At 36.1% G+C, this 24,545-nt stretch overlaps 1 protein-coding gene across 7 annotated transcripts in view; it reads left to right on the top strand.

Moving 5' to 3' along the window:
• The window catches only part of RNGTT (RNA guanylyltransferase and 5'-phosphatase), a 210,225-nt gene that overhangs the window by 147,963 nt on the left and 37,717 nt on the right, over positions 1-24,545 (top strand). For all 7 annotated transcript variants that reach the window (XR_014805724.1, XR_014805729.1, XR_014805727.1 and 4 more), the window contains one exon: positions 13,583-13,649. Coding sequence is in view for 4 of the 7 variants with exons in the window: in XM_084959940.1 (XP_084816066.1) it covers positions 13,583-13,649 (67 nt within the window). In the remaining 3 variants the exon portion in view is untranslated. The remainder of the gene's footprint in view (positions 1-13,582; positions 13,650-24,545) is intronic.

The following is a 24,545-nucleotide window of genomic DNA, read 5'->3' as shown; positions in this document are numbered from 1 at the left end:
TTTTCATGGAGGTTGCTTATCACCATTTCATTTAGTTTTGGGGGGGTTTTGTCTTGTTCCTTCATCTTGGCTTATATATCTCTGTCTTTTCATTTCATATAGCTTTTTATGTGGTCTCCCTTTTGCAGGCTACTTGGTTGTGGCCTCTCGCTTCTGGCATCTACCTCCTTCTTTTTGGAAGCTCTTAAGCTTCTTCATTATTTCTGTTATGCCTCACCTGTCTTCTCATTTGTAGAAATCCTACTTTAAATTTCCCAAGAAGGTAATCTTTATCTTATTTAGATCACGGTGGAACTTCAGCTGTCAGTTTTGGTTTTGCATGTATCAAAATATTTTAGGGCATCTATATATAAATTTGCTTCATATACACTTATTTTAAAAATCTACATTACATTTATTTTTCAGTATTTTTTTTTTTTTTTTTTTTTTTTTTTTTTTTTTTTTGTCTTTTGTCTTTTGTTGTTGCTATTTCTTTGGCCACTCCCACGGCATATGGAGGGTCCCAGGCTAGGGGTTGAATCGGAGCCGTAGCCACCAGCCTACGCCAGAGCCACAGCAACGCGGGATCCAAGCCGTGTCTGCAACCTACACCATAGCTCACGGCAACGCCGGATCGTTAACCCACTGAGCAAGGGCAGGGACCGAACCCGCAACCTCATGGTTCCTAGTCGGATTCGTTAACCACTGCGCCAGGACGGGAACTCCTATTTTTCAGTATTTTTTAAAGCTAACAATATCAGTAGTTAATTCTTCCCTAAGGAGGTGTGTGTTGTTTGTGTTTTTCTTCTACTTTTTTTTTGTTTGTTTGTTTTTTTACTTAACCAAGCAACCATTGACCACTCATCTTGTATTAGGCATTGTACTTGAGTCTTTGGATTATAGTATAAAATGTTATATGATGACACTTCATGGTATTTAATAAGAAAGTCTTAAAACATGAAAACTTTCATCATTGGTTCCAGTGTTGAGTCATATGTCGAGGGTATACGTTTAAAGGAATTCCCTGAAATCCAGCATGTGAGTTTGCACTTAACATGCATGCCTCTACTTTCAGAGTTTAAAAATCGTAGAGTTCCCTGGTGGCTCAGTGGCCAACCCCCACCCCCCTGCAAAATCATAAACTATCTTTGCTAATTAGAGTCTAAAGGAATGTAACTAAAATGAGACAAATAAGGGTAACCACTGAAATAAATAAATAAATAAATAAATAAATAAATAAATAAATAAAATAAAACAAAATAAAATTGGGGACATTGAAAAAAAATCTCTAGTAGATTATTGTAGTTCATAGTTCCTGTGGGTCAGTTATAGAACTTGCCAGTTTGCCTCAGTTTTTTGTAGTTTAACTATTTCAGATTTGCTGCCTCCTTAAGACTGTAAGTTCCTTGGAGTTCCATCGTGGCTCAACAGGTTAAGAACCTGACAGTGTCCGTGAGGATGGAGGTTCAGTCCTTGACTTTGCTCAGTGGGTTACGGATCTGGCATTGCCACAGGCTGTGGCATAGGCTGGCAGCTGCAGCTCCAGTTCAACCCCTGGCCCAGGAACTTAATATGCCACAGGCATGGCTGTAAAAAGAAAAAAAAGACTGAGTTCCTGAGGCAGGAATCATCTTTATGTCTTTGATACCTGGCCTTAGACTCTGGTATACTCTGTAAATAAATGATATATAGTAAATGATTCATTTTCATAAAGAGAAAGAAGATGGTAGAAGAGCCAAGACTGAATAGAGGTTTGACCTGATTTTCCTCCCTTGTTGATTCCCCCCCTTTCTTCTGTGTGTGTGTGTGTGTGTGTGTGTGTGTGTGTGTGTGTGTGTGTGTGTATCTTTTTTAGGGCCGCACTCTTGGTACATAGAGGTTCCCAGCCTAGGTGTGGACTTGGAGCTTCAGCTGCTGGCCTACACCACAGCCACAACAACACAGGATCCAAGCCGCATCTTTGACCTACACCACAGCTCACAGCAATGCTGGATCCTTAACCCACTGACTCATGGCAACACCAGATCTTTAACCCACTGAATGAGGCCAGGGATCGAACCTGCGTCCTCATGGGTACTAGTCAGATTTGTTTCTGCTGAGCAGGCTGGGAAACCCCCCCCCCCCCCGTTTCTCCTTTTAAAGTAGACCATCTTGATTCAGGAAGTAGTCTGTATATCCGAAGAGGCTGGGTTGAGCTTTGAAAGCCCCAGACAGTTATCTCTTAGGCTTGATCATGGGGGGAGGAATTAATGATCCTTAATCAAACTTCTTAATTATTATAACAGTGCCTATACAGCATGAGAATTAAGAACAAATAGCCAGAGGAAGAGAAGTTTGATTCCCAGTTGGACCTCTTACAAGCTGTGTGCCCTTAGGCAAATTAGTAATTTCTGTTAGTTTCCATATCTATTAAATGGAGATAATAATGGTACCTAACTTTTAGGATACCTTTACAAGATTTAAATGACAATCTTAAATGCCTAACACTAAAGGAGTATTCAAATTAAAATTAATGCTAGAGAGAAGGCCCATGTAATGTAAAATTTAGCATGGGCCTTGCACATTGAAGTTCTCAGTGAATAACAACTATAATTGTTATTACGGCTTTGTAACTATCAACAATAATTTATAGTAATACAGTTGACCTTTGAACAACACAGGTTTGAACTGCCGAGATCCGCTTATATGTGGATTTTTTTCAAGAGTAGATACTACAGTCCCACAGGATCCATGGTTGGTTAAATCTGTGAATGAGAAACTGTATAGAAAGGGCGGACTCTAAGTTATCCTGGGCTTTTCGACTTCTCTGTGCGTCTGTGCTCCTGATATGTGTTGTCCAATTGTCAACTGTTTATTATTACATGTATACACACATGCATATAAATACACACTCATGTACATGCATATACTCAGATTTCTATTTACAGCATCTCATTTCTAACTATTCAGAAACTTATTTAATCCTTAGAAGATTGTTTTGTAGCTGTGTGATCAAAGAAAAAGGGTTAGGTTATCATGATGGATAGTTCACCCAGAACTTGGAAAATTAGTTCTTCCACATTAATACATGCTTTTGTAGCATCCAGATAACTTATCTCTGCTAATTATTTCAGTCAGTCTCTATCTTCCCCTCTGACCATTCACCTTTCTCTTTTTCTCCCTATTTTCATACATATAGACATGCCTGGATCATATACATTCTGACAGATTTATATTTTAACTCTTATTTGTCATTAACCACAAACTTCATTACTTCATACAATGCAATTAATTTTTTTTCTCTCTTTTTTTTTCAAAGGGCTGCACCAGTGGCATATGGAGGTTCCCAGGCTAACCCACTGAGCAAGGCTGGGTGGGGGTCAAACCTGCATGCTCATGGATGCTAGTCAGGTTCATTAACCTCTGAGCCACGAGGGGAACTCCCAATTTTTTTCTTTTAGAGAAACATCCCCTAATTTGGATCTATACCTTGCTCATTTAATGTGTTCAGCTGATTTAGATCGAACAAATGTTAATTAAGTACATACATTATTTCATTTAATCATCAGAACATTTCTTACCAAGTCAGAACTTATGGTAAGTCATTCATAACCATTTGCCCAATAAAATACTGAGGCTAAAGAGGAATTAAATGATTTTCCTGAAGTTATATAGGTAATAAGTATCCCAGCGTGATTTCCACGGCATCGTAACAGTCCGAACAGAAAGGACCCAAAAATCTTCATCTGTGAGTCATCAGTCTGAGGGTAGATTACTCCCATAAATATTATCCATTCTGTAGTGATTTTTACTTGATTTAGCTTCAGAATGACCATTCCTGACCTTGCAACCCTACTTGTTAACTGGCAGAATGGGAGAAAATAGAAGACCGCAGATCTTGAAGAGAAAGAATAAGGGTTGAAGTTGGGAAAGTCAAATAAATAGGAGGCTGGATAGCTTTAGCAAGGAGATGAGAAGGTAAACTAATAATATATGTATAGAAATACATACGCATTTAAAGATGGATAAACTTGTACCTCAGCACTGGGTATTCACCCAATGAGAAGGTGGTTTTTTGTTTTTGTTTTTGTTTTTGTTTTGAGTAAGAAGAGAAAGGGCTGGTCTGTGGAGATTAGAGAAAGGAGGTCTGGACAATCTGTATGGGAATCAAAAATGTTTGAAGTTGTCGATAGGCTTATATTTTAGATTTTCTAAAATTCTGGTAAAGTATGCATAACATCAAATGTGCCATTTTAACCATTTTGAAGTGTACCCATCAGTGATCTTAAGTACGTTTTTATGTTTTGCAGCCATCACCATTGTCAGTTTCCAGACTTTTTCATTATTTCAAACAGAAACACTGTACCTCTCTGTTTCTTTCTCACCTTCGTCTCTGGTAACCACTATTCTGCTTTCTGTCTTTATGAATTTGACTGTGCTAGGAATCTGGTACAAGTGCAGTATACAATAGTTGACCTTTTGTGGTTGGCTTATTTCACTTAGTGTAATGTTTTCAGAGATCATCTATGTTGTAGCACGTCAGCATTTCATTTCTTTTTAAGACTGAATAATACTCCATAAACAAAATATATACCACATTTCAAAACAAAATGTGCATGTGGATTGTTACTACCATTTGGCTGTTGTGAATAATGCTGCTGTGAACATTGGTGCACAGAGGAATGGGTTTTAAATCTATATCTTCAATGAAATAACTATATAATTATACTTCTGTATGGCTTAATTATTTCTGAAAGCTCGGTTAGTTTATTTGAGGAAAAGATAGCATTGTATGACTACCCCTCATGGATTTGCTGAGCACATTTTGAGGTTGTAATGACCATAACCCACTTGAAGAATTCACATCAGTCACTTAACAGAATGGAAAAGTATTGTGATTATTAGATAACTTCCATCTCGCTTTTTGGGAGTAGCTGAATTAGTTTCACCATAAGGACATGGGGGTCTTTAAGTCATTTATAAAAGGGGGTCCTAGACAGTGGGGTAACATTTAGTTTACATTCATAGTTTTAAGAAATGTAAAAACCATCCTGCTTTGTAGCATTGCCGACACTATCCAGTGAAAGTATCTTTCTTATGAATGAGTTATGATTTCCTGTTATCAGCCCAGCATATGAGATTTTGGAACTTCACCTTGAATACTTAGACTAGATTATAGTTGTTATATTACTGAAGTTGAACTATCTCACACGTTGTGTTAACTTTTATTAATTAATCAAGGCATATGTCAAGGATAAATATAGTGATTCATAAGCAAAGTAATTGATGTACAATAAAGTTGAAGTAATTAAAATTGTTCTAGTATTGTATCATTAATTATCTATGTGTTTTGAACAGATATCAAAATAAAAGATAAAATGAATTGTGGTAATTCAAGTTCTTCTACATGAGTCTGTTCAGCTAGGTAAAAAGTTCCTACAAAGGCTTTATAAACTAAACCAGTCAGAAGTTACTCTGTCTGAATAAGAGAGCATACTGATTGAATTAAGGCAGGAACTGTCTGTTAACTCAAAACAGTCTTATTCATATTTATAAATAAAGTCATGAAAATGATAAAGAATTATTTACTTTAAAAAGTAAAGATAGCTAGTACGTCCCTAGCAATGAAAAAAATACTAATTCAATATCTATCATAGTCTATATTTTAAGAAAAAGGATGCATATATAATATTTACTCGGAGTATTCAAATTAAAATTAGTAGTTAAATTATATTCTATCGAAGAGATACTTAGGCAGTTCTCTTTAGTTTTGGTAGTTTACGTGTTGGTCAGCATTTTGTGGGGAGTTCTCTGAAGGTGAAATTCAGATCTTCAGTAATTCTTTGCAGTGTGGAATATAATGATCTCAGTCATTCTGGGGTCGGTGATTTTAAAAACAGCATTTCTCTCTTTGATTGATCATAGCTATTATTGAAATAGCTGGTAACATGTGACATAGTGCTATAATTTAGACTGGAAAAAAAATGGAATTGTGAATTATATCCACTCAGCTTAAATTTCTCTGTTTCTAGTCTCCGCAGCATCTTTTGTACTTTTTCTGCCGAAATGGCTCCTTAACATAATGTTCCCACATTTTCCCAGGGGAAGAGGACTTCACAGTCACATGCTTGTCTGAAGTGTACTGGGGAAACTTATACAACAAAAATAGAGGGAAAAAAATAAAATAAGATTCAGAATTTCCCAATACAGGAAATGAAAATTTTATTCATTTATTTTATGTATTAACCTTTTAACAAATGTGACTTACACTACATCCTGGAATCAGTGTCCAGGAGATGAAAATTTATGGATATGATAATGATACAGGTAATTTCAGATGTTTAGATTTGAGGCTAACCCCTACATAAATCATTCACCTCTCCTTTTGTAGGTAGGAGTAAGCTGGAGAATAATTCTTATGATCAGTAGATAACAAACTAGGTGGGGTGCTTTGTGTGTTTAATGATTTCCCTGTTAAAAATCCTCTTTTCAGACTATTCTGCTTCATGTTTACACAGACAGTTCTTCAAATAATAAAACAGCTTTCCATTTAGAATGATCAGGGTGGACTGATTTAGAATTTTGTGAAGGCTCGGTTTGCAGTATGGCTCATGAACATTTGTAGACTTTTTTTTGTACATTTAGCAAACTTGGAAGATGAAGTTTGTACATTATTTTTTATAGCTTTATTGAGGAGTAATTGGTCTGTGATAAACTGCACATAGTTACAGCACACAGTTTGATTTTTAAGTGTGAAATCATCTCTCCTGAAATAAGATGATGGACATGTCCATCACCCAGAAAAGGTTCCTCCTGCCCTTTGTTAATCCCTCCTCCCTCTCTCCTTCCACACCCCTTCATTCCGTTTTCTGGCAGCCACTGCAGTTGAGTATTCCTTGTCTAGATTCTTAGATAAATGGAAACATACAATATGTGTGTTTTTCCCCCTCTGGCTTTTTTTGAACATTAGATTCATCCATGTTGTTACATGTATCAGTAGTCCATTTCTTTTTATTGCTGAGCAGGATGTTGTATACATATATCACAGTTTACTTACACATTCACCTGTGTGTGAATGGACCTTTGAGGTGTTTTCAGTGTTAGGCTATGGTAAGTGGAGCTGTTGTGAAACTTTCGTAGACACATGCTTTCATTTGTCCTGCAATGGGGTGGCAGTTTTTTTCTCTAAGGGCTCAGATAGTAAATATTTTAGGCTTTATGGGCTCCAGGTGGTGAGCTGGGGCAGTGATAGGACTCACTTCATTTCTTTCCCTTCACTCAGGTACTGACCTGTGCTACCTGTTGTCCAATTTCTGAAAACCATTGTTCGACATTGTGTTTTTAATTGGTTAGTGGGAGTAGGGCCTAGTTCAGTCCTTGTTACTCTTGGCTGGGAGTGGAAAATTTGCCTATTCATTTTTAATGCATTTATGTTTCTTTTTTTTTTTTTTTTAAATTATGCCTTTCTATTTAAAACCATTATGCCCAGATATGTGAGTTCTGTGTTTTCATATATATTTATGCTGTGGAATTTGTAGTACTAGGACTGAAAAAGGGGATGAGTGATTTGTGGATTCCCTGGAAGCTCATCTCTTAAAATACCAATTTATATAGGAATATTAAAATATGTTAATTTACCAGTTAATATTGTACCCGTCATTTTGGAATCACTCTCATTCTCTCACTGGTTGCTTATGTTGGTTTTTTTCTTTGTGCTTTTTATGTTAAGACCTTTTCTAGTATGAAATATAATACACATACAGAAAAGCACATACACATAAATGTATAGCTTAGTGAAATTTCATGTAACCAACGCATATTTAACCACTACTCAGAAAATACTGCCAGATCCTAGACATCTCCAGCATGCTCTTTCTCATTTATAGATTTCTCTCTCCCACCAAAGATAACCATTATCTGTACGTCTGGCTCCTTTTTATACTTTTATTACTTTAGTTTGCAACTCTAAACACTAGAGTTTGGTTTTGCCTGGCTTTGGCCCTTACATAGATGCAACCCTATGTTCTTTTATGTTTGGCCTCATGTCTTCTTAATGTAATATTGTATAATCTGTGACAGTACCTCACTCTCACTCTTAGTTTTCATTATCTTAACACTTTCTGAAGAATGCTGGTCAGTTATTGTATAGAATGCCCCTTAGTTTGATCTTTTAGGGGAGTATTTTTAGACGAGAACACCACAAAGTGACAGTATGCTTTTCTAGATGCATTACATAGGGAGTTGGCTATGTAATGCATCTAGAAAATGTTAGTAATTTTGATTATTTGGTTAAGTTAGTCTGCTGGGTTTCTGTACTCTAAAGTTGAAATATATATATATATATATATATATATATATATATATATATTTGTAATAAGTGTTTTCTGGGGAGAAACTTTGAGACTAGATAAATATCACATTTCTCATCCTACCTTCATCTTCTAGTTTTAGTATCTTTCAGTGGATTTTGACTGCAACAGTCATTACTCTTGTTTTTCAGTTTCAGTTGGGTGAATTTTTCAAATATGGTGAATTTCAATTTCCTTCATTCTTTTTCAGTGCATTAATAGGGATTGGAATGTAAAGAACAGCTGTCCCTTCTTCCTCTTATACTTATTTATATTAGTAAGGACTTGGGAATATTTTACTCAGTGGGGTATAATCCAGCACTATGATTTTATTTCAAGTTTTGGCCTCAGTCTTTGAGAACGGACAGCTTCAATTCAAGCGCTCTCCTCACTTTTCCATACCTCCTTACTTTTCCTGTACCACAAGATGTTTCAGACTCTTCTTATATTTTTCTTCCCTCAGTCCAGCAATCAGCCCTTTCTCCAAGGAGGCCAGGTTTTTGTTTTTGTGTTTTTAAAATGGTGAATGAAGAATGATGGTTGGAAACCAAGATCTAGGTCTTTGGCATGGCCCTCATGGCTATTTGTCATTAAAAACCCTCTCAGCTGTCAGAACTAGGAATGTATTGTATACTGACAAACAACCCCCCACACTCACACACACTTCTATTTATTTGTTTATCTATCTGTGAATATGTTAAAAGCCAGGAGATTTTCTAATACCTCTGATTCTAATCCAACACCATCTTGTTAATTCTAGCCTTTCCTTTTTATTTATAACTTTGTACAGTGAGTGAGCAATCTGCATCTCCTTATCCACGGTGTATTAAATTCTTGTATATGCATGAACTATTTTCAAAATTGCTAAGCTTCACCCCTGTGAGAAACAAGTTGATGAACTTAAGAGCTATATTTGTGTACAATTCTTTTTATCTGTAGCCTTATAGAATACAGTCAGAATTCTGTTTTCTGAAGTTATTTAAGTTCGTTCTTTTTCATCCACACTCCCCTTAATGTGGGCTATTTTTCATTTGTGTATAGTTACACATTATGTTCGTGTTTATTCTCCTGAATATTGGTAGCTGAACATTTCTTCTTATATGCCTTTGCAAAATGGCACTTTCTATTGTTTACTTCGGTTCTTATTTATCCTTTCTTTTGTTTATTTCACTCACTATATATTTCACCAACATCGTTTTCTGGTACTTTGTTTCTACTGGCACACAGATTCTTTATTTAAACATGTAGTTGGTGGTGATGGTGGTGGATTTTTTTTTCCCCCATGAAAGTCTAGAGCATTTTGTTTCTCTTATACCAGGGTTTAAAAGCAAAGCAGAAGAGAAAAATGTAGGCTATGAAAAGTCTGTGAGGATAATAATAAATTCAGTCATTGGCTCATTCAGATTTCATCTGGGCCTAATGACATATACATATGCTCCTTTCATTCTACTAGAAGTACTGCACAGAATAATTTAGGCCTTCTCAATAATGTGCGTTTTCTCAAATTCAGAAGGGCCCTATTGATCTCATATTAAGTGATTTGCTTTCTCTTTTTTTCTAGTAGTAAATATATTGGATGTAATCTGTTCTTTGGAGAACTTGTTCTTTGGCTTAGAAGTGGGATTTTATTTGTCAGTTAGTATTCAAGATACTGTAGGTTTTTTCAGAGTATTTTGTCGCAGTTGGAAAATGTATCAGTTTGTGAGTAATGTAATTATGGCTTGTAGACAGAACAGTTAATTTTGAGTTATTGAGCTTATTTTTAGAAAGATCCCTTTTGCCTTTTTTTAACTTTTAATTTGAAATAATTATAGACTCAATTTCCTTTTAAAGCAGTTTTTTCTAAGCCTGATTTATCATCAGTGAATGATGGTGAATGAGGTTCTTTTAAGTAATGTTCATTCTGTTACCTGCCAAGTTTTATTTTCCTTTATGTGAGAAACTTTTCTGGAAGTAATTTTACAGCTTTCTCTTCAGGATAGATATTTGTTAATATTTGTATTTGGGAAATCGAAGCAAAATGAATATTAGTCCTGCGTATCTCTACTTTTTTTCAAAAGCTCTAATAGATTTTCTTTTTTTTCCTCCCCAGCAGTGCCTTCTTATTATTACTTTCTAAAAATGTCTTTGGTAGCCACACTATAGAAGCACTTAGTTACAAGAAAATATTTTGGGAGCTATTAGCATTTATATAAAGGTTATATTAACATCCACTTTGCAGAAGGGCAAAACAATTACCTGGTACTAAATGAGTCTATTTAGTATTTCTGTTTTAACATATACGTATAAATGAATCTATCAGTGTCAAATAAATGCCTTGACGCTGAGGATTTAACATGTGTGATTGTTATATTACACATGCAAGTACCCTGCCATAATAAAATGGTGCCTATTATTTGACAGTAATTATGTATCCAATTTGGTGAAATAATCTTTTTAAAGGGTTAGAACGTTTTAAGAAATGTCCCATCTTAAAAGTTGGTATTTGTGTTCTCAAAATATTAATTATTTTAAACATAGCAGGCCTTTAAATTGTGATAACATATTAAAACCTACTCAAATGAAGGTAGTAATATAATATGGTAAGGAATAATACATACATGAGTGAGAAGGAACAGTATTTTAAAAATGAAATATATACTATATAACTGACATATTGAAGATATTTCTTGCTTAGAAGGTAGTTATTAGATAGGGAAGTTGGAGAAAGGGGACACTAAATAGATAATTGGCAAGTTTCCTGAAATGCATATGCATAGTAATTAGAGGCATATTGATTTTTAAATGTCAGCCAGCTTTTATTCTCTTCCTTTTCTAACATCTATTTGTATGAACAGTGACTATTCTTACTTCAAAATGAGGTTTATCGAGCTTTTTGTGCACATTTGTTGTATAGGAAATAAATTACCACTGCTATATATAACTAACATTAAATTTGTGATACCAGCAATTTGTGAGAGATTCACAGTCTTATTGGTGGGATTAATTTCTTATTGCTCAAATGATAGCTAAGAAATTCACCATTTCACAGTTGAGATTTGGGGACATTTTTCACACTTTCTACTTGCATCCAGTGAACAAATGCCTTTAGTCATGTTTATAACCTTCAGCAACATACTTAAATGCGTTACTAGAAGTACCACTCACATTCCAAACTTAAGTAGTTTTTTGCTCAACTGGTCTAATTTATTCTTGTGTTTATCAGTTATTGGCATTCCTTAGTGGCCTTTAATGCTTTATAAGCCTGCAAAGAATGTAGGGAACAGATGATGTTCCTAAGAGACAGAATGTCTGCCTTATTTCATAAAATCTTAAGGTGCTTTGAGAGTGTGCTTTATTAGTCTTAATAGACCAAGTCATTGGAAGTTGACATAGGGGTGGAAAAATTTTCCCTTCTTCTCCTCTAGGTTCTTTGGTCTAATAATTAAATTGACATAAGACAGATTAACAGGAGAAAACCAAATTTAATTTAGTAGGTATGGTATCTCCAAAGATAAGAGACTCAAGGGCAGCTCAGCAGTTGAAGCTGTGTGCCATCCTGTGCTAAGGAATGGGAGAGGGGCCTGGGTTTTCAGAAGGGAGGAGGGTAATTCACAGGATGAGAAGAGATATTTGGTAATTAGATGTTTGTCCTGCCCTGCAGATAGGTCTTCCAGATAAAAAGTTATCTCTGGTAAGCACTCTCTTTCTGGACCAGGCCCCTTATCAAAGTTCTTTTAGGTAATTAAGGGAGAGGTGAAAGTTTTTTCTAAGTCTGCTGGGTCCTGATTGTCTTCTGCACAAAATAATCCATGTGTCAAAGTGGCATATTTTTGGGTGGCATGGTCTCCCCTTCAGTAATTACACAACCACCTCACACTGTCACCTGGTGACAATGATCATAAGCTATCATAGAGTAGTTACTCTAATTATGACTTCTCATACCTTCCACAACTATGTGTTCCACAGGCATAGTTCTTTTTTTTTTTCTTTTCGTCTTTTTAGGGCTGTACCCTTGGCATAAGGAGGTTCCCAGGCTAGGGGGCAGATTGGAGCTGTAGCTGCTGGCCTACACCACAGCCACAGCAATGGGGGAGTCTGAGCCGTGTCTGCGACCTACACCATAGCTCATGGCAATGCCAGATCCTTAATCCACTGAGCGAGGCCAGGGATTGATCCTGCGTCCTCATGGATACTAGTCAGATTTGTTACTGCTGAGCCACAATGGGAACTCTCTCCATAGGCATAGTCGTAATGAAAGTAGTTCCTATTCATCATGTTTCAGTGTAGTCAAGAATGATAGACCTCTTTAAATTGGAAATAGGAAGTAAGGAATGATGCAAAGAAAGTAACCATTTTTTTCCCACCTTCTATGTGGTTTGATTTTTTTTTATTTTCATGTGCATTTATTGTTTTTACAAAATGTAAATATTGTTTACAAAATAAAGAGATGACATATGACCTTCTCATGGTCCATTCCATACCTCCTTTGAGTTTTCATCTGCAACTAATTTATCCCTTACTTCAGGGATAAGTTACTTTTTGTCTCAATCTTGTGCATCCCTTAGGACTTAGTTTAAAATTTCTTACTTTTACCTTACCCATGCCTTAAAAGTTAAACGTAGCAGTTCTCTGGTATCTCTGTAGGTTGAGGATCTGACATTGTCACTGCTCTGACACAGGGTCCATCCCTGGCCTGGGAATTTCTGCATGCCATCGGTCTCAGGCAAAAGAAAAAAAGTTAAGCGTAAATTCCACCTCTTCAGACTTCTCCAGCTCCCTCCATAGCAAGTACCTCTTACTCCAGTACAAATACCTTACAAATACCTCTGTAATAGCATTTATCAGAGGGTTAATTATTTGTGTGTCTGGTTTTCAGATTTGGGGGCTGAAATATTTAGGTTTATAGTATCTCCATAGTGCATAGTATAGACATACAATGAGTGCCTCTTAAATTGAGCCTTTTAAATACATACATGAGTTATTTCTTTTAATACTCCCCATGTGGTAATTTTTCTAGAATTACTAATATATTAGATTGTTTTACATTTGAGTTGCCATTCTCAATATTTACTCACCATTTTCTCAAGTATAAGAATTATTCCTTTGCTGGTTATCATCCCATTGTGCAAAAGACAATGATTGAATAGATATTAATTTTATCATAGTGACTACTACACAATCTTATATTTAAAGAGAAGCCACGTAGAGGTGGCTATTATACAAATTTTGATAATTATACAATCTTATATTTAAGGAAAGGTATTTTATAAATAAGACTTTTTTTTCCTTTGTAGGTTACTTCCTCAGAATGTTGGCCTTCTCTATGTTGGAGGTTATGAAAGACCCTTTGCACAAATCAAGGTATGATTGTTCATTTTCTAATATACTTTTTCTAGATACAGTTCGCTTGTTCAGAACCCACGAAAATCCTGCAAATAACTGTCACAAAAATATTGTGAATGTGAAATATTAATTCGTTTGCTTTTGCATATCTCCACTGAAAAAGTAATTGTTCTTCAGTGAATCGATTAGTTTAATAATCTTGCCCATACTAGATTTAATTTTGACAACTCATTTCAGTGATTAGTTAAGAAGAGTACAGTTTAGGAGTTCCTGTTATGGCTCAGCGGGTTAAGAACCTGACATAGTGTCTGTGAGGATGTGGGTTCGATCCCTGGCTTTGCTCAGTTAAGGATCCAGCATTGCCACAAGCCATGGCAGTGGCAGCTACAGTTCTGATTCGACCCCTAGCTTGGGAACTTCCATGTGACACAGGTGTGACTATAAAAAGAAAAAGAAAAAGAAAATACAGTTTAGAGCCACATTACCCATTTCGCCAATAGAAGTTTTTTGACAGCTTTGTTGAGCAGAATACATGAGACAGAAAAACAAGTGAGCTGGAACACTGATGGAAATCACTGCTGTTGATTCTTCTAGTGTATTTTTTCCTTTCGATTATTGTATTGTTCATCTCTGTTCTTTAAGTCTTATAGCTCTTTGTTAAACATTTCTTATAATTTTTTGGTGTGTGCCTCCATTTTTTTCCCCCAAGATCTTGGATCATCTTTACTCTGAGTTCTTTTTCATGTAGGTTGCTTATCTCCACTTCACTTAGTTGTTTTTCTGGGCTTCTGTCTTATTCCTTTGTCTGGAACTGTGTTTCTCTGCTATCTCATTTTGTCTGACTTCTTACGTTTGTGGATGCCTCTCCTGGAACATGTTTCTCTGCTGTCTCATTTTGTCTGACTTCCTATGTTTGTATCTGCCCTATGATGGGTGAAGCTGATCTAGGAGCTTGCACAGCCTTCCTGGTGTGAGGGACTGGGTACCTACTCACTGGTGGGTAGAGCTGCGTCTTGTCCCTCTGGTGGGCAGGGCTGTGGCAAGGGGTGTGTTTAGAGGCAGCCGTATGCCCAGAATGACTTTAGGCAGCCTCTCTGCTGATGGGTGGGGCTCTGTTCCACCTTGTTGGTTGTTTAGCCTGAGGTGTTCCAGCACTGGAGCCTATAGGCTGTTGGGTGGGACTAGGTCTCATTTACAAAATGACAGCCTCCTGGGGAGCTCATGTCTGTGATTATTCCCGGGGCCTCTCCTTCCAGTGTCCTGCCCTCGCAGTGAGCCACAGCCAACCCCTAAGTCTTCTTGAGACTACCCCCAACACACACCCCACCGAGATCCACAGATAGATTCAGGCTGAGATTCTTACAGAGTCACAGCTTTGCCCTGAGACCTAGTGTACATGAAATACTGTGTGTGTTCTCCAAGAGTGGAGTCTCTGTTTACCCCAGTCTTGTGGAGCTCCTTCAGTCAAGCCCCATTGGCCTTCAAAGCCAAATGCCATGGCGGCTCCTGCTCCTGATGCCAAACCCCCAGGCTGGGGAACCTGATGTGGGGCTCAGAACTCTCCCTCTTATGGGAGAACCCTGTGATATAGTTATTTACCAGTTTGTGGGTTGCCCACCCAGCAGGTATGGGATTTGTTTATATTGTGAAAGCACCCCTCCTACCATCTTGTTGTGGCTTCTCTGTTTTTGGGTGTAGAATACCTTTTTTGATAGTTTCCAGTCTTCTTTTTCAGTAGTTGTTCTGCAGTTGTTGTGATCTTGGTATTTTTATGAGAGAAGGTGAACTCGATTCCTTCTACTTTGCCATCTTCTTTCCTCTGCCCTTTTTCCTTTCTGATCTAGACAACTTTTACTGCTTTTTCTTGCTTTGTTGCACTGGCCAAAACCTACAGTACCAAGTTGAATGAAAGTAGTGAGAACAGACATCCTTGCTTTGTTCCTAATCTTAGAGGGAAAGCATTCAGTTTCATCAAAAATTATTTTTATGGTAATAATAATTGAGGATTAAATCATAGGTTCCACCTAAGCTTTCTTGTAAAAAAATCTAATAATGTTATGAACGTTTAGGGCAGTAAATAAAAAGAAAGGTTCACAATCATCCTTTTTCTATTATTATAACTTTTATTAATGTTTCCTGACCTATAAATTTTGTTTTTGGTGTTCCTGTCATGGCTCAATGGTTAACAAACCTGACTAGTATCCATGAGAAAGTGGGTTCGATCCCTGGCCTCACTCAGTGGGTTAAGGATCCGGTGTTGCTGTGAGATGTGGTGTAGGTCGCAGACATGGCTCGGATCCCAAGTTGCTGTGGCTGTGGTGTAGGCCAACGGCTACAGATGCAATTTGAGCCCTAGCCTTGGAACCTCCATATGCCACTGGTGCAGCCCTAAAATGACAAAATAAATAAATAATTTTTTTTTTTTTTTGAGTTTTCTGGTTTTTCTTCACTTTTGTTTTCTTGGCTCTGTTAGTTATTTTTCTCATGTTCATTTGTGGGTTGTGATTTTGAATTCCTTTCCACCTGCGTATATGACATATTTTTATGCTTTGAAAAACAAAGATTTTTCAGAATAGACTGAGCCTAAATAGGACATATAAGATTTAATACTGAGGAAGTGTAGTCACATTATTGACATTTTAAAATGAAAAATCTTTTTTGTTATCGTAACATTAGCACTTCTTTAAATGCCTCCCTTATTTTAACATAAGAGATCTTAAGTTGTGGACTCTTTTGGACTTTTCTGATTCTCTACATAATGACAAGCATTCAGGTACTTTTTTTTTTTCTTCTGTTTTTAATATCGCTGGAACACAAGTGGAGTTGGCAAGACTCTCTCTTCATAAACCTCCCTCACTATCCTGTTCACCGAGTTTGGCAGTATAGCCAGGAATCCTAATAAGTTTCAGCAGAAATATTTCTGAAAGCCCAATTTTTTTTTCTGTCCATTGGTTTGGAAAATCCCGTTTCTCCATATTAGAATTAAATAATGAAAAAGTGAGAGGCTTATATCTGATATATTTAAGGAAGGGTAGAATGTGTGTGTGTGTGTGTGTGTGTGTGTGTGTGTATTACATGTTGTCTCAAAAACATATAAGTGTATGTATGAGAGTGATTCTTCCTTCACTTACCTGATTCATTAACGTAACATTTTCTTTATCCAGGCCCTTTCTAACAAGCCCAGTGACAGAGGTCAATCCTTTGTGAACTCTTTATGCCTAGATAATCAACACAGTAGAAAAAAGTCCATTATTTTAGGGCATCTTTTTCCTTTGCTGTTGCTGTAGGAAAGATTTCTCTTGTATATTGTAAAAGGATTCTTATCCTCATTAGTTATTGAAGTTCTTTTATAATTCCTGTGGTTCTTATGAAAATACTATATAGATCCCTGATAAAAATGTTTATAATTTTATGTTAATTGGAAAACAGTTTTTAAAATTATAGTTTAAATGCTTGTAATTAGGCTAGGAATTTAAGGTCTGCCCCTTGCCTTGCATCTGACTTCTTTTGGCCATGAAATACCAGTATTTGTTACATTCATTTTTCTCCCATTAAATTAAATGTAACGGTTCTATGTTGTATGGCATAGACATCAGATACTGCCTCTAATAAATGGAAACTTTGGCTTTTCTTAAAAGAATATTGGTTTGAAATTTTTTTTTAAGAAATCAAGCTAGGAAGTTGTTCATTTGAATATTTAAGAAAAGGAATCCTCATTCATTAACATCACAGGACTAAGAGTGAGTGGCTTGGTATTAGAGGCTATGTTTGTTAAAGAGGCATTTTACAGTTGTATTGCTAAAGAAAGAGGAAAAGAAAACAAAAAGGATGATAGATATTTGGACAAGTGTTAAATGAGTTCAGAAATTTGCTATCGCATAGCAATAGATATCCATATTATTAGCATATAGCATGACTTGTATAACCAAACATTCTTTCTCTCTTTCTGTCTCCCCCTTCTTCCTCTTCTCATTATTACCATCTTTTAGTTTTAGTTTTCTGTCCAATTTGGAGATACAAATATGTACAACCATGGGACTTCATTATAATCTTAGACTAGTACATCTTCATGCTGGTTTCAGGTTTCATTATTTTTAGGGAAAGTTATTCCAACTTTACCTTTTTTATCTCTTAACATCTTCTATATGTCATTGGAAGGTTCTTTTTTCAAATAAGCTCTATTCTTAAGTTTTCATGGGAAATTTGTCATCTGAAGAACTTAATTTTAAACACGCATGATTATTCTCTTGTTTTATCCTAAAATGTAATAAACTAAATAAAACACTGACCATTTTATAACAAGTTGTAATACAGAGTAAGAAAAGAATTGCCTCACACATGCACAGCTGTTAATTTAGTGCTGCGAAGGAAGCAGATTTCCCAGTCATCTAAGACTAACTTTCAACTTTGTTGAGATTAAGTTTCTAAATATACTGTGTTGTATGTGACTTAGAGTTTTCTTAAGTAAGAGATATGATTCATTATATCTTTTCTTTTTCACATGTATCATCTCATTTTATTCTCAAAATAATAGTGTACCAAACTGTACGGTTAAGTCAGGGTTCACTTTCCTTTCGCAGTTAAGGTGTGTTTTCTTTTAAAACAATTTTTTAAAAATTACAGTATAGCTGATTTAGAGTGTTGTTTCAGTATCTTTTCATGTAGTCTTTGAAATTAAAAAGGGAAGTTTTGATTAAATAATATTTTACTTAATTCCTATTTGTATGCTTTCAGGTTGTCAGAAGTTTCTGGGGAGCAGAGGAGTGAGCATTTCTGTATATCTTTGCATAATACCTTTATCTTAACTCAGTGAATATGTACTTTATTACTCATACCTTATTTTTGTAGACATGGTCAAGTTTAAATAATAGTTTACATTTTATAACTCTTATTCTATGTTGTTTTCTAAAGCATTTTACAGTCCAGTAAAAATCTTAATGCTATTCTCATAGGTTTCTAGTTCTGGAGGCTGCTCTTAGCAGCCAGAATCCATAAAAGCAAGAAGGATTGAAGCCTGTCAGCATCACTTTTAATCAACTCAAGGGTTGTTATGGAAAGTCTCAAGGCCACAGGGCTGTCCCTCCCTGCAGGGCTTGGTATTGGTTGCCTCTTGCAGTTCTGACAGCCCAAGATGTGTGTGAAGCTGTGAGGCTGAGTCACATACAGTTCCCATTTTGACACTGCAGAATGGCTAAAAAATGTCTTCTATATTTTAACTTCGAATTCCATGCAGCCACCATATGTGGAAAGTAAGGAAAATCACCAGTATTCTGAGGCAGTTATTTTATAGTCGGTACAGCTGATTTCTTCTCTGCCTCTGAGCCTGGTTCCATCCCTGCTGAGGGACTGGGTGCCATTAGTCACAGTTTCATACTCTAAGCTTTCTAAGCTTCAATTTAAAAAAATCTCTTTCCAGCCAAAGAAATAGAAGATTGATGTTTGTATTCATATGCATACACAATAGATGCAAAGAAATAATGATCTCTTCTTCATTTTTGAAATTATATTTGAAAATCCATCAAACAGTACCCTCAGACTTTTTTCAACTTAAAAAAGTAGAATATTTTCCCTTTTTAGGTCTATTGAGCTTAGATTTTTACTTGTTACGTAAAATATTTTTTTAAATAGCTAATAATTTGTCAGTTTTAATTTTCAGGGTAAGTTAAACTTAAAGTATTTATTTGGGTCTCTCTCATGAAATATTGAAAAAAAACTAGGAAAACTGATTTGGTTTGTTTACTGACTAATGATATTTTAGAATATGTATGGCTTGTAGGTCAACATTTTTAGTAAAAGAAGTTTAACATGCATAGTCTAAATCTCTAGAATACCTGAAATATTCTATCAACTAAAGATACAAGCCCTAGAATGGAATATTCTAGTTTAGTGGCTTCCAAACTTTTGAGCATGACCTATAGGGATGTGACAAGTGTATTTGCATTGAGTTCTAGTACACATACATATATCTATACGCACACAACATAAACCAGAGTTTTAAAGTGTGATGTAACCACTATATTTACCATTCTGTTCTATTTATTTTTCCATTGATTTAGTTTTTAAATACAGGTCTCAACCCACTAAATTAACCTCTCTCTTAGAATATGGGTCACGACTCACAGTTGGGCAAACACTGCTTGTCCAGCTACTGCTGCCTTATGTCAGCCACATTTATGCAGGTGATGGTGAGGAAGCCTACCTGCCCTTGAGTTGATGATGGCCCTCGGAGTGGCTCTGGAAGGGCAGAAAATGATGAGATGTCAAAGTTGCTGGGGAGAGAGAGGAAGAAAGTATAGGAAAAGATAAATGAGAAGTGAAGTAAGATGTTTTATGGAGCCAAGCATAGCTGTTTTCTATTTCCAAAAAACCCTAATTCTCAAGAACGGAAGGAAGCCTTCTCTCCCCACCTACTCTTATCTTCCAAATGATTTCATGTGGTTTGAGGATAGAGAAAGAAATAAAGGTAAGATCCCAGTGGATTTTAAAAAAAAGCAGAAAAAAATGGAGGTGAGTGGAGTTCCCGTCGTGGCGCAGTGGTTGACGAATCCGACTAGGAACCATGAGGTTGAGGGTTCGATCCCTGCCCTTGCTCAGTGGGTTAACGATCCGGTGTTGCCGTGAGCTGTGGTGTGGGTTGCAAACACGGCTCACATCCTGCACTGCTGTGGCTCTGGCATAGGCTGGTAGCTACAGCTCCGATTAGACCCCTAGCCTGGGAACCTCCATATGCCGAAGGAGCGGCCCAAGAAATGGCAAAAAGACAAAAAAAAAAAAATGGAGGTGAGTGAGAAATTGAGAGAAAGCAATGAAGCAGATCTAGATTTGTGTGACATATTAATGACTACCAGCTCAGTTTTCTGTACTGTAAGGGAAGAGGCGAATTTTCAATATCTCATAGCAGTAATAAAGGCAGGCATGGTTATTTCTTTGTTGAAAGTAGACTCAAAAAGTGAAAGAAGCTTTTAAAACAACAACAACAACAACTCACTAACTGTCATGAAAGCCAAAACCCGCTCTACTTCTATGCAATAGCTATTTAGTTGCTGACAGCATTTTATCCTGCACATTTACTGACAGAGAGCTTTAGGGCCACTGCTGGGCTCTCTAGTTAGTGAGCCCATATTGCTAACTTTCTGGATGTTAAAAATCACACATTGTTTGTTACTACCAGGTCACATAGTAGCTGCAGACTTAGGATTCCAAAAAGTATTCAATAGTAGTAGTTTTTGTGCCATTTTTACCAAGGTACTTTTGGCAGTGTTGTTGCCAAAACTGAGATAACACTTCAGCCTAGAGTCACTTTCAGTTTTAGAATTCTTATCTTCCCGTCCTTAACTTATCTACAAGAATATGAGTCCCACAGGGCTGGGCTGTGTCTTGTGCACCTCTCTATCTTTGGCAATTAGCCTAGTGCCCAAGACCTAAAAACACTAAATGAGTATTTGTTAACATTATTGAAGAATGCTCAGAAAACCAAGTGCATTGTTGCTGTTGTTGTTGTTTTGGGGGTATACCCAACAGCATGGGAAATTTCCCAGGTCAGGGATCAAACCTGTGCCACAGCTGTAACCAGAGCCACAGCGGTGACAACACTTAACCCTTGGAGCCATGAGCGAAGTCCTTTTTTTTTTTTTTTTTAAATTGAGGTGTAGTTAATATATAACATTGTGTTTGTTTCAGATGTACAACATAATGATCCAATATTGCAAACATTGCAAAAGGATCATCCCAGTAAGTCTACTTAACATCCATCCCCCTACATAGTTACAAAACAGTTTTTTTCTTGTGATGAGAACTCTTAAGACCTACTCTTTATCAATTTTCAAATAGGCAGTACAGTATTATTAACTACAGTCACTCTGCTATTACATTACATCCTCAGAACTTATCTGTCTTATAATTGAAAACATGTACCCTTTCGCCTCCCTTCATCCATTTCTCTCCCACCCTCACCCCCTGCTTGTGGCAACAAAAATCTTTTCTATATTCCTTGGAGCTTGTTTTTTTGTTTTGTTTTTTGTTTTTAAACTATAAAGATTTACCTGTGAAGTTCGTCAGAGTATTTAAAACTCTGGTTCTAATTGCATGTATATTTACTGCCTTAAAACTTTGTTTTCTGATCTCTGTTACATCTTGAGTTGGGATATCTTTGAGGCACTATAAATTAATTTTATTTTCTAATTTAAGATTATGGTTGTAAATTGTTATTAACATCAGTAGCTTTATTTGAAATGTAGATTTTGTGAATACATTATTCTGAGAACATTTTAATTATAGTCCTCAAATTATTTTCCAATTAAGAAAGTTAGCATTTTTCTTAGCTGGAAATTCCAATTACTTTCAATCTCTCTTGAGTGAGACATTTATAGAAAAATATTAGAAATCATTTTAGCATATTCTAGTTTTTTTTAAAAACCAGATTTATCGTATCAAGCTGTGTTCTTGTTAAATGTGGTTTGGAGAGAAAAAGATTAAATTCTTTTTTTGTAATTTGGAGATGTTCTCAAAAAAGCAAATTGTATCAATGCTAAAGTATTTATAATGCAGTGAACATCCTATTTTGGTGAAAGGAAATAAATGTTATTTTTTATCCTGAGTTTTTTTCCCCTACAAATATTTTACTTCTAAAAAGAATTTCGAAGGCATTGATAACATGTACATATAAAAGGATATCTATAAAATGACTATTGTTAAAGTCATGTTTCTGACAAATGCCAGAGTTTCTGATCTGGATTATATATTAGACATCTAGAAGTTATATATTTCACTTTCTTCCCACAAAAGGAGAAAAATAATTTCTCCAGCAAATAGGTAAGAAGAAATATTTACTCATCCTCTTGCCTCATAAAGTTTGAAAACACAGTTCCAGACCTGTCCGGTCCTCACGAGGCAGAGGCAGCTGCAAAGACCCATTTCAGGTGTCCCATGGCTGTGACGCAGGTATTAGGAAAGCTCCAGACTGGTGTTCTCTTTGTTGACTCTTGGAGAAGAGTAACAAACTGAAACTCTGAGACTAGATAACACCAGACCATTAATGTTGCCAATGATTTGTAATTGGCCTTGAACTGGCTACCTTGAACATCTTCAGAAGTTTGAGACTATTAAGTGATTTCTGTCCCAAATGTATACCTCGGGGTGTGGGTAGGAGGGATCCTTAATTGTTTAAAACAGAAATTTAAAAATGTAGTCACATAAATCTGTCTCTTGAAATGGTTTTTTCTAAATAATGAGGTAGATGTTTGTTTTTTTCTTATCCCAGTATTTCACTGTCTATATAATTATTTGCCAATAAGTAAAAATGACAGATTTGGAGTTCAGGAAATTCAAACTATACTAAATGCAATGAAATATAAGAGTATAATGGTTTGAAGAAATCATTATAAATTTAAGTTTAACCTTGCAAATACAAGTCACCATTTGGATATTTACAGTTTTACTAAAATATTTTAAATACTAATTTTAAATTCTTCCTGTAGTGTCACCTGATCAGAACATTTATGGTACCCAATAAATACCTTCACATGTGATCATTCATCTGCTAAAATAATGTGTTCTTTCTTTTTTTCTTTTTTTTCTTTTTGTCTTTTTGCCTTTTTCTAGGGCCGCTTCCGCAGCGTATGGAGGTTCCCAGGCTAGGGGTCTAATTGGAGCTGTAGCTACCGGCCTACACCAGAGCCACAGCAATGTGGGATCTGAGCTGTGTCTGCGACCTACACCACAGCTCAGGGCAACGCCAGATCCTTAACCCACTGAGCAAGGCCAGGGATCAAACCCACAACCTCATGGTTCCTAGTCAGATTCATTAACCACTGCACCATGACGGGAACTCCAATAATATGTTCTTTATGATATTAAAATACTTCTGTTCTCTGTGAAGATTTAAGTCTGATAATAGTCATAATATTATCAGTGAATATAATTATATATACAGTCTTTTTTTTAAAAAAAATCAATCTATTCAGAGTTTTTGTGGGATAGACACATAAAACGACGTTAGGTTATTTGACTATCCAGAGGTTCCTTTCAATAAGTTGCAGTGCTTTAAAATCAGATTCAACTTTCTAAGTCTTAACTCATAAAATCAGTTTTCTAGTGTAAAGTAATTTTGTATAAACCTTTTTGTCAAAGGAGGCTAAGGCTCTGAAAAACAAATAGTATAAAAGAATATTTAAGTTGGGAGTTCTCGTTGTGGCTCAGTGGTTAATGAACCCAACTAGCATTCATGAGGATGTGGGTTCAATCCCTGGCCTCGCTCAGTGGGTTAAGGATCTGACATTGCCATGACCTGTGGTGTACATTGCAGACGAGGCTCAGATCCTGCGTTGCTGTGGCTGTGGTGTAGGCCAGCTGATGCAGCTCTGATTCAGCGGCTAGCCTGGGAACCTCCATATACTATAGGTACAGCCTTAAAAGAAAAAAAAAATTTTAAATTAAATGTACCCCTCATGTATAATATATTTTTTCATTTTATCCTCAAATATTACAACCGTGTTGATATCTCTTTGGATATCTCATCTTTTTTTCTTCCTTGTCAGTATTTGAAAACATGAAAAAGGAAAATGGGATGACATACTGTTTAAACCAAAAGCATGCGAAGTTCAGTTAGTAACATTATCAGGTGATACTAAATATAAATATTATAGCCACCATTTGTTGAGCACCAAGTGCTAGGCACTGTTTTAATTAATTCTCAGACAGCTTGTAAAGTGTAGGTACTTTACAAGTTTTCAGTTTTTAGTTTTACAGATCAGGAAGACATAAAAGGCTGAGTGACAAACTGAAGGTTACAATGCCAACAGGTAGTTTACATTATATTGCCTCCTGTGGAGAATTATTTTAGTGTATACTTATTTAGTGTACTAGTTACTATTTATGTGGCTTTTTCATATATATCTTGAAGCCCTTCTGAGTTTT

Source organism: Sus scrofa, chromosome 1 (genome assembly GCF_054392235.1).
Source record: "Sus scrofa isolate SSC_HxYL_T2T_F1_AM1 chromosome 1, Sscrofa_HxYL_maternal_Yorkshire_Landrace_v2.0, whole genome shotgun sequence".
NCBI lineage: Eukaryota > Metazoa > Chordata > Mammalia > Artiodactyla > Suidae > Sus > Sus scrofa.
This window is presented reverse-complemented; position numbering and strand designations above follow the sequence as displayed.